Raw genomic sequence first — 13,189 nt, 5'->3', positions numbered from 1 at the left:
GTTTTTCTTTTATTTACAACGCAGCTCGTTTCATTTTTCTTTTTACATTTCATTTTACTAAATTCATTTTTGAATATTTAATACTCTACACCACGCGTAGAGACAAGATAATTTTGCTCTGCATAACAAAAACAAAATGTTAGATTTTGAAATCCGAGACCGCATCTGCATTGCTGCTGCACGAATAACTACACGAATTCAGCGGAAACTGAGTTTCCTAATAGCATTTGAAATGTTAATAGTCAGTTATGCGTAACAACCTATGTAATTCGATTACTGGTCGCAGCTACGCGGCATTTCGCGCGAAAAATCAAAAATCTATACAAAAATCAAAAATCAACACATAATCAAACAATTACAAAATTCTCAAAAACCGTTGCTGCCGTAGCGTAGTTTTCGATTTAAAATAACTGAAAATATTGTTTTACAATCACTTTAAATATTCATTTCTTTGTTGCTGTATATAATTTTTGTTGTATGTTAACATTACTCGTATTTTCTCATTTCAACTTTTTTCAAGCGAGTTTACCAATGAATTCGTCTCAATTTTTCTCAATTTGCAGTTGTTTTTAGCAACAACAATTATAGATTTTCTTGTTGTATTTGAACATTATTTGCTCACTTCACGTTTTTTCAATCGAGTTTACCAATGAATTCGTCTCAATTTTTCTCAATTTGAAGTCGTTTTTAGCAACAACAAGAATAATGATATAATTCAGAATCCGTTATGAGAACAATGCTTTAGTCATTTGTTTTGTTTTACATTTTTGCCAATCCTTTGTGTATCAGCGCTGTTTGGCAGGCATAATTTTTTTTCATATTTTTTTTTACATTCAATTTTATTAATTTTACAAATTAAATTCTGCTTTAACAACCTACTTTATTACAGTGTTTTAACTACAGTGCATTTAATTACATATTCATATTTTTTTTTTCAATTTTTCTTTAATATGCGATTGCAGTGTCGGTCAGCGCACTTCTTCGGCTTTCTCAGGCAATTACCACTCCTACTGAAGTGTTTGCTATTTTGTGTTTTATTTTTTTTAATTTTATGTTTTAATTTTTTTTTCGTTTTTTCATTTTCAGTTTTTTTTTTTGCATTTTATCTATACATGATTTGCATTCGATTTGATTTTTATTCTTAACTGCTTAACCATTAAATTACTTGCATTACTATTATTGTTAGGATTTTCGCTATCAATATTTGTTGTAGTGGTTTTTGTTAATGTACGGCTATTATTCTGTTGCATCATTTCAGTATTCAAATACATTTTATAAACACTATTATTTAGATTATTTAAGAGGCTATTAGAAATCGGTTTGTGGCCTTTCTGGCTGTTCACTCTGTCTTCGCTATAATCGATTTGCTTGTTGTTGTTGCACTTTTGTTCATGTTGATTATTATCTAAATAGCAATTAAGCGGAGCATTACTCCTACAAGTCAATTCATTTTTTAAATTATTCACATATTTTTCTTTACAATTTTGTATACCTTTTCCATCTGCAAAAAAACAAAAAACAGAAAAGAGGGGAAAAAGACAAATCAACATTATTCATACAAAATACACCATAGATACATACACACACATGCATATCTATAGTGTAAGTTCAGAGCAATGGGAAATTTGAAAAATTAAGCAGCGCGCAATGGAGACTTTTTCTTATCTAAATGCCGTTATGTTACATATTTATTTGCATGACATACAAAAAACATTGCTATTTTCACTAACTGATTAGCCCAACTGATTATGAATTTTAAGGCAGCATCAGAAAAACAAACTTAGCAACAACAAAAAAAGTATAAAAAAGAAATAAAAGGAAAAAAGTGAAAAAAGAAAACAAGTATAAAAAAGGAAAAAATTAAAAAAAGGAAAAAATTAAAAAAAAGGAAAAAAAGGAAAAAATTAAAAAAAGGAAAAAAAATGAAAATTAAAAAAAAAAGAAAAATTTATAAAAAAGTGAAAATTTTAAAAAGGAAAAAATAAAAAAAGTAAAAAAAGGAAAAAATTAAAAAAAAGAAAAAATTAAAAGGAAAAAAGTAAAAAAAAAAATAAAAAAAGGAAAAAAGTAAAAAAAAAATAAAAAAAGGAAAAAATTAAAAAAGAGGAAAAAAGGAAAAAAGGAAAAAATTAAACAAGAAGAAAAAATTTAAAAAAATATTAGAAAAAGGAAAAAATTAAAAAAAGGAAAAAATTAAAAAAAGGAAAAAAAAATGAAAATTAAAAAAAAAGAAAAATTTATAAAAAAGTGAAAATTTTAAAAGGAAAAAATAAAAAAAGTAAAAAAAAAAAAATTAAAAAAAAGAAAAAAAAAGAAAAAATTAAAAGAAGGAAAAAATTAAAAAGAAAGGAAAAAAGTAAAAAAAAAATAAAAAAGGAAAAAATTAAAAACAGGAAAAAAGGAAAAAATTAAACAAGAAGAAAAAAAGAAAAAGATTGAAGAAAAAAATTTAAAAAAATATTAGAAAAAGGAAAAAATTAAAAAAAGTAAAAAATAAAAAAAGGAAAAAAATTAAAAAAGAGGAAAAAATAAAAAAAGGAAAAAATTAAATAAGACGAAAAAAAGAGAAGAAAAAAATTAGAAAAGAGAAAAAAAAATAAAATAAAAAATCGAAAAAACCCTAAACAAAACAAATCAAAAATCAAATTACGTATTATATATTGATTTAAAAAAAGATTCAAAGTAATTATCTAATTAAAATTTAAAGCATAGTGCGAACAAGTGTGGTAACACTTTTATTCACTACTTTATTAATTAATTTACAAAATACATTATGGGCAACTTGCAAAAAGCTCAACACCGCGTTTATTTGAAGTACTCATTTTCGCACCAACTCATTTTTTTTTGTTGTGTTTCGTAAAAGGATTTTCTTACTACAAGCCGTTATATTGCATGGGTGCTAAGGTCCGTAGTTTAGGTCACACTGGCTGGACGAAGCCACGCAGTGACCATTTTGGTCCGCAGCGGAAATATAAATTTCAATCATTTAATGTTTAATGTCCACAGTGAACATAGAAGTAGGAATTATCCGAGTGGTAATTCACGGACGGCCACTAATTTAAACTTAATTTCCCACTTTAAACTACACAATTCTTTTTCAGAATTCTCCGACAGAAGCGCAATTCCAAAAGCAACAATTTTATAACTGTATACAAGTGGCGCATACTTTCTAGCGGCCAGCATATCAGTTGATTGGACCTAGACCGTGTGCCTTCCCACGACAGTCGGTTCTGCATAACCGAAACGACCCGGATTTATGTATACCCGACCAAGGCCTATCACTTCAACAGCATTCCCCGTCGAAGGGGCATGTTTATGCTGCTACAACAACAATAACAACCAAGACCGTATGGGCAAAACGAGTCTATCTTTTCTACGTAAATCAATCAACTTAGTTCAAAACTTAGTTAATTTTACAAACGTTTTGCACACATTTTTTTTTTTGCATTTTCTGACATTTGTGCCGTTCAATGTACTTCAAATAAACATCCAGTCGGCGAATTCGCGTACTTTTTTCCTTAATATTTTAACTTTGTTAATTAATTCTGGTATACTTTTATTGTTTTTCTTATGGATTAAAAATTATTTGAAATGCAAATCATAACTTTAAAATTTTTTACTTATTTTTAAACATGTAATTGATGATTAATCAATTGTTGTTGCATCAATTTATGTGTTGTATAATAATCATGCCACTAAATATTTAAATACCGAAATAACCTAGATGTAGGATCATGCCTTGTTACCACATTTTATCTTTGATTTTTTTTTTTTTTTTCTTTTTTTGGACCACTCGCCATTTTGCTATACTTTGAACCCTAAATGCTGCTAAAAAGAAATTTTAAGACACAGCCATTGATATAGAAAAAATTATACACTATCTTTAACAGAGTATTGGAACAACAACAAATTGTTACATGAAATGCAGCGCAGAAACGCGGCGGGCGTCCCTAGCAGGCAATTTAGCCTAGAAGAAAGCCACAACTGCAGCGACATCGGCAATGTACGTCGATAAGCAACAAACAAATGTGCAATGACCAACAATGAAGGTCAATTCATGAGGAGATCAGTCGCTTTTTTGGCCAATACGGTGACACCGCCACCAACCACACCACCCACACCACTCATCGGGCCGATGCTTGACATTGATGTTGTTGCGCAGACCGGAAAGGTTGTGCTTTTGGTCGTCTGTGCATTGAGCGCGCGCAGCGACACTGCGGGCACAGCATTATTGGTAGCAGTTGAGTTGCCGCCCAACGACAACGCATGCGCGCCGACATTCAGATTGCGCGTAAAAGTCGGCGGTGGCAATAGCGCACACGAACCAAACGTATGCTTCGGTACGCTCGCCTGCGAAAGAAACAAAGTTGGTGTTGCTGTGACGCCATTCATCACGTTGCCGCAGCCGTTGCCGTTGCCGCTGCTATTGCCGCTAACGCCAGCCGGCACGCTTGCTGCCGCAGTCTTTGGAATCCCGGCTATACTACTAGTTGCTCCACTCAGCGGATGCTGTAGATAAGCGCTAAAGTTGTGATGCGCTGCGACCGTAGACGTTGCAGATATTTGTAGTTGTTGCTGTAGCAGCGTAAACGGTGTGTGTTGCAATAATGGCGGTGCTACGACGGTATTTGACGTCATCGCTGCTGGCGTTATTGCCGTTGTTGGCGCAGTTAGCGCAGCGGCTGATGTGAAAGGCGATGGTGTTGATGCATTCTGTTCCTGTCGGTCTTGGCTGGCATGCATTGGCATCGATGTCGTTGCATACTCGGTGGAGCAGGCTGAGGCGAATGTTGAATTTGTCGACGAACACGCACTCGAATTGGAATTTGTATTGGATTGCGGCGATATGGCTGCCTCAGTGGGTGCTGTTGAAGATGTGGAAAGTGAGGCGTTGGCCAACAACGAAGCGTTCGCTCGAGTGCTGATGCTGCTGTTGATGCTGGCATTAGCGCTTGTCGTCGGCGTTTCGGCGGTCGAACGGGTGGTGTGCGTGGCATTGGATGCAATCGATTCACTCAGTACGGTCGCGTCATTTCCATTATCACACTCGGTGCTGCTGCCGCTGGTGTTGAACGTTGCGTTCGCACTAAGCGCAGGAATGTCTATTGTGTGCGTCTCCTTGCCGAATATCAAGCGAAGACGCTTTGTTTGCGGCGTATGAACGCCACATCCACCACCAGCTTCTGTCGTTGACGCGGGCTGCACAGCTTGCGGACTGGACTGCGCAGCAGGCGCGCCCGGTGGCGTTAACGCCACTTCTGTGTTATTGAACGTTGCATCTTCGGCATTATAGCGCTGATGTTGCCGATGTCGACTACGGTGCCGATGATGATGATGATGTTCCTTAGCTTTGTGGCGTTTCTTGCGTTTCAATGGAATACTGTCATACTCGCCGCCATGCTCCGAAATACCCTCCATACGCAAAATCTCATATTCGACCGGTTCGGTTGAATGTGATGAAGCGCGGCTGAACGAACCATTAAAGCTGCTGCTCTCGTCGCTTAGACTAGTGCCCGATTCGATTACTTCGTCCAGTATGGGTGACCTTTTCATGCGTAGCGTCAGCTTTAAACGTCGCTCGGGCGTCTTCAGCAGCGTGTCAATGGCAGTGGCAGCAATTGCAGGCGCACAATCTCGCTCGATTGTTTCATTCATCGCGCCCAAATCTTTTACGGATTCACAAGTGCCGTTAAAACTGTTCTTATCATATTGCCTCTTCCGTAGTTCTTCTGCGCTTGTTGGTTTTGTTACGGCGTCCGATATACTGCCGACGCGTAGTTGGTTGCGACGCGTTGAACGCTGTATATGGGCTTGTGCGCAATCCCTTGGATGAAACGACTCAGCTGGCGGTTGGGTATATGTTGAACCTAGAGACGCCTCTTCGAAGGAACCTATTAAGTTCTTGCGAAAACTCGGACTAATACTATTTCTATTATGAACACTCGCTGTGCTGCTAACGTCAACACTTTCACTATCATCGCTAACTGCGGCGTTTGTGTGCAAGTTGGCATGTTCTTGCATTGCTGCTGTTGTTGCATAGTGACCACTTACCGACACCGACATTCTTGTGCCGATTCCCCCCACAAACTGATTTGCTTCATTTCCACTACTATTATTACTACAGTAACTACTTAAACTACCATTATTAATATTTTTTTTATAATTATTACGATTCGTTTGGGCATCAGTGGCAGTTGGTTTCGCATCGGTACCGGCGTCTGATTCGACTATTTCGTTATTATGCGTAGTTGGCGGCTGGTGATGATGATTGCGTAGTACGCGTCCACCGCTGCTGTTATTACTCAAAGACTCGTTGAAGAGTGTCAGTCCATTGCGCGTGCGCGTTGTTTTCTCATGTCGATGACGTTCGTTACCTTTTGTTACAGCTGTTGCGAGCACTTCCTGCTCCTCCTCGCACCGCGACTTAGCGTGCGTATCTTCTGTGGCATCACCATGGCATTGATGCTGCTCTATCTCGTTGTCCAACTCTTCGTCCATTGCATTTAACTCAGTTGCGCCCCTTTGATCGACTTCATCAGCATCGTGTAAAAGCGCCACTGTGGCAGCGCGTGTTTTCCTGCCTCTGCTGCGAGTCACGTAGCCGCTTGTTTTGCTACCTGCATTAATTTTCTGTATACCATTGCCAGGTACTCTTCTGCCTGGCCGCCGCGACACGCTTGTAGCAGCACTTGACTTTGGCTCCGCGGCAGCGCTCATTGTGTGTGCTTTCGTAGCTGTGCCACCACCGTTGCTATTGCGGTACGAAGTTATGGCGCTAGACGGGAGCTCATCGGCAGAACCAGAAGATATTGTGCTGCTGGTGCTGTTGACACGTGCTGATTTCCGTAGTGACTCTCTGCCCACATTGAAGCCACTCTCAGCTGCTTTGATTGCTGCAGTTGTATCCGTCATCTGTTTCCCGTTATCATCTTGCTGTAGCCCACGATGATGGGTGTGATGGTGGTGATGATGACGTTGATACGTATTTGCCATGATCATTTCTGCATCGTATTTTGTCATACCCTTTTGGCGTAGTTCCTTCATTGTTAGTGGTGTCACGACAACAGTGGGCTGCTGCTTTTTCATGCTCTCTATATTAACGATATCCACGCCTAACGCGTCGCTTTCGCCCTTCTTGATTTGAGCACCGACTGAGTGCTCAGTCAATGATGTAAGTGTGCTCGTACAAGCGCTATTGTCCACATGGGTCGAATTAGTTGAATTCGCGCGACTTTTAATCCGATTAATGCGATTGTCAGTTTCGCGTAGACGGTAACCACCACTGGTAGATGGATCGCGCGAGTTCATGCCAATAACACAACTACCATTCAAACCCATCGCCAAGGCACTAGCATCATTGCTACCATTTGTGTTTATAACTTTGCCTGCAAATGCGCCGGTACCACGGCGTTCACAAGTTTCACATTCACAGTAGCAATTACCGTCGCCAAAGAAGTCCTCGCCATAAAAACAGGTGATTTCCTCGCCCACCTCGATGTCTCGCAATACTTTAACACAGGCAGTGTCACGACCAGTAGCAACAAATTTGCAATTCGCACGACAGTCGTGGTTTATGTAGGCGGCGGGACCGAGCCACAATTGGGCACAGTTTTTTCGACAGCTGTACATTACAGAGAAATCATTTTTGCCCGTGTGCAAAAGCGCCGCTTCCTCAGCTTCGGAGAGCTCCGCTATGCAGCCAACTAAGCATTCAATTTTATCATTCTTTGACCAACGCTTTGTTGAACTGATCTTGGCCCCCTTTTGTCCTTCGAGCGAGTAACGATAGCAAGCCTCAATTAAAAAGCCACTGTCCTTGTCGAACACACGCAGATATCGAATTATCTATAAATATATGAAAAAAATATAGAGTTAAAAATATTCTATTTGCACGTGATATATAAACAACTTTAAAAATGTAATGATTTTGGGGAATAAGAACTTCCAAAATCAAAATTATGTAAATAACGTTAAATATAAATTTCTCAACCGGTTTAGTTTAGTACAAGGCGAGTCTATTAAAGGTGGTAACAGTAAACAACTGATTTGTTTTTGTTTTTATTTCGCTGTGTCCAAGGTGGATTTATTAAGGTGACAGCATTCACCCAGCTGAATTTTTCGCCGTAGGTATGGCTTACGTCAAAATGATATGCTTTGTTTGTATGTATTGGTATGTTTACATTCGCATGTTTACATTTGATTACTGATTTTGACGTGATGCTTGGACCAAACGCAACAACAAATACATGTAGGGTTCTGTCACCTGTAATAAATTCGCCTTGGCTGTGTCCATGTAGCTGTCAGCTTAGAATGAAACAAGGCGAATTCATACTTTGTTTTCTACTTTGCTAATACTTTGCTTTGACAAACGTACAAAATATTGTTGTTGGTCTAGTGTCAACACCTTTAATGAATGCACCTTAGTTTAATAATCGAACTTACATGATCATGCAGCCGCTTAAAGGCTATCTTGTTTTTACTCTTGATACTACGCGGAATCCATGGCCCGTTGAAGATTTTTTTCACCGCCACATCGTAATTTTGTGTTGCAATAAAGTCATCAACCACTTCCTTTAACTGAGCACTATCCACTTTGAGCGGGCGGTAGCGTATATTCATTTTGTGAGATTGAAACCCCAAATGTGGATCTAATATTAATGACGTTGCTAGATCATCGTTCTCAGATAGTTCTTTAGGCGTCATTCCCGTCGACTGAGAAATTCGACTAACACTATTACTGGCGGTACCATTTGTACCGCCTATAGCATTTCCTAAATGATAGCCATTAGTAAATCCGTTATGATGATGGGAATGACCATTAGAACTGCTACTACCACCACCACTGCCGTGTGAAGACATCGAATGTGATTTACCAGAGATGGTATGAGTTGTGCCGTTGTGTGAGGAATGATGGTAACCGGACGTATTATTGGAGGTGGAGGACGAAACAGTGGTGGTCGAGGAATTTGCGTATCTGTTATTATTACTACTTGTATCACCACCACCACGCCGCTGATGATTCGAACCAACAACCATTATGTTGTCTCTTGCTGTCACTGCCGCCGATGCTACCGCACCCGCTTAACAGTTAGCAGTCACTGTAAAATAAAGAAAAATCAGCAAAAAAGAAATGAATGTCATTAATGCCTCACGCCAAATGTAAATCAAAATAAATGGCAATCATTGAGTTATCAATGACCCTGATATAATACAACCACCCAAGCAAAGCACATAAATTACCTTTAATAAATAAGCCTGTAAATACGCTTTGCTCTTATTTCTCACAGTTCTATTGTCAAATGCCTTTTTTGAGTGGAAATTCAATTGATTTTTCCGAATTACAATAGTTTTCATTGAAAACCAAAGTGATTGGTAGGGTTGCCGTACTTGTCAATTCCGTCTTAAATGTGAGACAAAATTAGCTTTCGTGTTATGAACAGCGCACCCTTTTGGCATTAATTAATCAATATTGTGCATTCAATGCACACTGGCATGCTTATCATAATTAATATAATGAAGTTTACATTCAATTTGAATTGTTTTTTTTTTTATCATAACTACAAGCAATGAACATTAACAGGCCGGTTTTGATTTTGCCACACAGAATACAACGGCAACTACTTTAGTGGCAGCGCACGACAAAAAGGGCCAAACTTGTACGCACGTATTCAGCTGTAGGTGTGAGCGAAATGACAATTATACCATAGAGCAGTAGTGTGTTGATACTTGGGCAGCGCTGCCGCTACTTCGCATCAGCTGTCGAAGCCGACCATCGCCACCATTGCTATCGCATGCTTTTTTGTCATTAACTTCATTCACACAACCAACATATTGAATAGATATTTTTCACGGAACGCTTGTAGAATTTCAACCAACTTTCAATACGTTCACTATATGCAGAGTTTTTACTTTTATATACATATGTAACTCTTCAATTAATTGTTCTCTCAATCACTTTATACCGAACGCACCAATTTTACCGATGGCATTCGTTCGATCTACTTCTTCAATAAGCACTGCCAATATGTGTACTCGTGAAGACAAAGGGAATAATCACTTTTTGCAGGGAATAATCACTCCAGCTGCGTTGGTGTAAGCGAGATAAACCGATGGTTTGTTGAAGCATAACTGGAAAAAATTACAAGCCAGCGTCAACAGCAAAGTTCAGAAAATGCAAGAAAAGTCAAACCATCAAGAACGAAAATTTTCCAAAACGAAAAAAAAAAACCAATAAGTATAAATCGCTTTTTGGAATTATTTACCTATTTAAATGTCACTCGAAATCCAACTCCCATAGAATTTCAAAGTATTTAATATACTCCGTTGCTTGGATCCCAACCAGACGGTTTTCTTTAGATTTTTGCTCTAGTTTAGTTTTTCCGTCAATTTTAATTTTTCTGACTGCTGTCTGGCTGATTGGCTGACCGTGCTAGCTAACTACACAGAGCAGGCTCTCGCGCACAAAACACGCAGAAGTTTCAACTTCTTTGTTTTCACTTTCCTCACGACATTACGCTCTCTCTCCAGAAGTTCAATTTTCATAAGCCATTTTGGCTTTTAATGAAGATAAGCACGAATATTACAGCGCAAAAATAATAAAAAAACAAAAATTAATTTTGGATTTGCGTTCACTTTACACCGAATAAAAAAGGAAACAGAAACCACAAAAATTCTTAGCAGCGTCTTCGCATTCGTTGTAGTTCTCCTCGTTCGTCGTCACGACAATAAACTCTCGTACCGACAGCACAAGAAATTCATACCGTAACCCTAGTCTCAGCAGGCAATGGTTCATAGCTCGCTAGTCATAACAAGTGGCAATCTATTACTCTAATAAAGACCTCTATTACTAAAGTAGATCCAGTAGATTGACTGGGCCAACAAATATAACTAACCAAAGAGTGTTAGAAACGAATATCACACGATTTGCGAAATGCTTTACCATATTTAAAATATTTTTGCGCTTAGAATTATTTTATATGCTTAGTCAAGAATAACTTTATTAACCTCTTATTTTCTTCCCAACAGCCCGAGTTCACTGTGTCGTCAAGCGCCAAGAATAAACAAACAAAACGGGGGGGAATTACTTGTTTGTGAAGAGAAAGAGTAGACGAAAGCCAACCAGTTTTGTAGAAGTTACCAAACACTACCAAGCAATTTCTATTGGGATGCTACCGAATTATATACACAGACATTAAACAGCATCCATCGGAAAACTCTCACCATATTTTTAAACTAACGACTCCGAATGCTGTTATCGGCGTTGAACTGCCACCCGAGATCCGTGCAACTTTCATCCAATTATGTTCTGGCTATTGTAGTAGGTTAAACTCCTACTTATCTAGAATCGACCACGATTCCCCGCTACCGAGTATGGTAATACCTCAATGCGAATTCCCGAAACAGTTACTTTATTTTTCACGATTTTGACAAGTCTGACGTCAGGTCCTTTACCAATTCAAAACAAACAAAAGCAGGAGACAACATTGTGATTTGCTAGATTTAAACTAGGCAATGAAAAGGAAGTGCCGCGAGTTAAATTGTGAAAGCACAAATTATTATCAAGCCTTTAAATGTAGTTAGATTTCGTTTTTTTATGGAAGACCTCGTGCACTCATGTAGTTGTCCATTTCATTGTAAATATATTGTATTTATGGTAGCGGTTTTGGTATGTCGTTCTCTCGTTCAAAAGTTAGTCTAAAAGCACTTGTTGCTATATTTAAAATAACACACAGAAAATTTAATATCGCTCCGGTGAATATTTTCGAAGTTACACGCAAATTTGAAAAGGCGTTTCAGAGTGCTTGTAAAGTGATTTTTAAACTTTAAACGCGTTTTTCTCAAAATGGTGTTTTCAAAGTCGGTGTCCAACATTACTCGAAAACGGCTAAACCGATTAGTTTCAAATTTTAACACGAGCTTCTTAAATATATTTTTTAGTAATTAATCAAAGATCTTTTCTCATCGATAAGTATATATTTTTTTATTTTGAATTTAAGGCCGAAATTTAAGTCAAAAATCGATTTGTGTTTTTGAGAAACCGCCATATTGTCCAAAAAATTATTTTGCATATTCCTTCGAATAATTATTAGATTTAACATTAATTTAACGAAATCTGTTTAGGTTTTTAATTTCAGAAGATCCAGTTCAGTGATATATATGCGTCTTTTTTGAGAGGAGCTCCCGGAGATCATCTGTAGCTCCTTCACAAATAAATATATTTTTTTATACTAAGTCTTAAAAAACAGTTAAAAGATAGCACATATTATGTACAAATTTTTAGATCAATAAATTGAAAAGTTTTCTCAGAAAAATTCTGGAAAATTCGCTTTTTTCGATCTTCTAACTGTATATAACAAAGTGTGTTAAGTACTGACGCCAATTTATTAAGCCAAATTTTTCAAAACCTTGGTAACATTACATCATATATAGGGTGATCAATCATGAGGTGCTTTTTTCAATAGTTAAAAAAAAAAACAAAAATGTAAATTATGTTCAAAACCTTTATTTAACATTTGAAAGGACATTCTTTGACATTTACTTTTTGAATATGACTTCATTCAAATGTTGGCCGCAACTACGCTTAAGGTGGTCCATTCTGAAGGTCCAATTTTCAATCACTCGTTCGAGCATTTCGACTGGTATGTCGTGAATAACACGCGTAATGTTGGCTTCCAGAGCTTCAATCGTAGCTGGTTTATCAGCATAGACCTTGAAACCAACCAGCATAGACCTTGAAACCGTCTTGTTGAAACCAAATGTCGTAGAGATCATTAGATTCACTTTCAGGTAGCAAAAAGTCCGATATCATGGTACGGTAGCGAGCACCATTCACAGTTATGTTGCGGCCATTTGTCACAGAACGCTGATTTTCATAATACAGTTGAACAATTTGTAGACGTTGCTGCGGTGTGAGTCTTTCCATAATGAAATGCCAAACGCTGTTCAACAAATCCACGATGACAGTTTGCCACAACTCGCGCGCTATCTGTAAAAAAACGCAAATAAAAAAACTTCTCTTAATTGAGCACCCTATATATGTATATATAATTATAATTTGCGCTTACAGCCTTTTTGGGTGTTTGGCCAAGCTCTTGTTCCTATTTGTGGTGTGTGTCTCGATGTTAGACCTACAGTTTTAAGCCGATTCTGAACGACAAATGATTTTTATGAGGAGCTTTTTCCTTATAAT

General features: G+C 37.6%; 1 protein-coding gene across 2 annotated transcripts; it reads right to left on the bottom strand.

Annotated features, from left to right (window-relative positions):
- Positions 1 to 3,539: 3,539 nt before the first annotated feature.
- On the bottom strand, positions 3,540 to 10,707 carry LOC129237224 (histone-lysine N-methyltransferase Suv4-20-like). 2 transcript variants are annotated; one of them, XM_054871796.1, is made up of 3 exons: positions 10,263 to 10,707; positions 8,443 to 9,098; positions 3,540 to 7,845 (listed from the first exon to the last, which is right to left on the bottom strand). In XM_054871796.1, exons 2-3 carry the CDS (start codon positions 9,034 to 9,036, stop codon positions 4,051 to 4,053), a joined length of 4,389 nt encoding a protein of 1,462 aa, XP_054727771.1. In that variant the 5' UTR covers positions 9,037 to 9,098; positions 10,263 to 10,707; the 3' UTR covers positions 3,540 to 4,050. The 2 variants fall into 2 exon arrangements, with proteins under 2 accessions (XP_054727771.1, XP_054727772.1); XM_054871797.1 differs by lacking the exon at positions 10,263 to 10,707 and adding an exon at positions 9,241 to 10,191.
- Positions 10,708 to 13,189: the final 2,482 nt, after the last annotated feature.

This window comes from Anastrepha obliqua, chromosome 2 (assembly GCF_027943255.1).
Source record: "Anastrepha obliqua isolate idAnaObli1 chromosome 2, idAnaObli1_1.0, whole genome shotgun sequence".
Lineage (NCBI taxonomy): Eukaryota > Metazoa > Arthropoda > Insecta > Diptera > Tephritidae > Anastrepha > Anastrepha obliqua.
Note: the sequence above shows the minus strand (reverse complement) of the source record. Positions and strands in the feature narration are given on the sequence as shown.

What these genes read in the sequence shown, in the direction of transcription:
- LOC129237224 (XM_054871796.1), bottom strand. Translation starts at nt 9,036, where the DNA reads ATGGTTGTTGGTTCGAATCATCAGCGGCGTGGTGGTGGTGATACAAGT. An exon ending in TTAAGCGGCTGCATGATCAT is followed by an intron (nt 7,846 to 8,442) that starts GTAAGTTCGATT and finishes ATATATTTATAG; the next exon opens with ATAATTCGATATCTGCGTGT.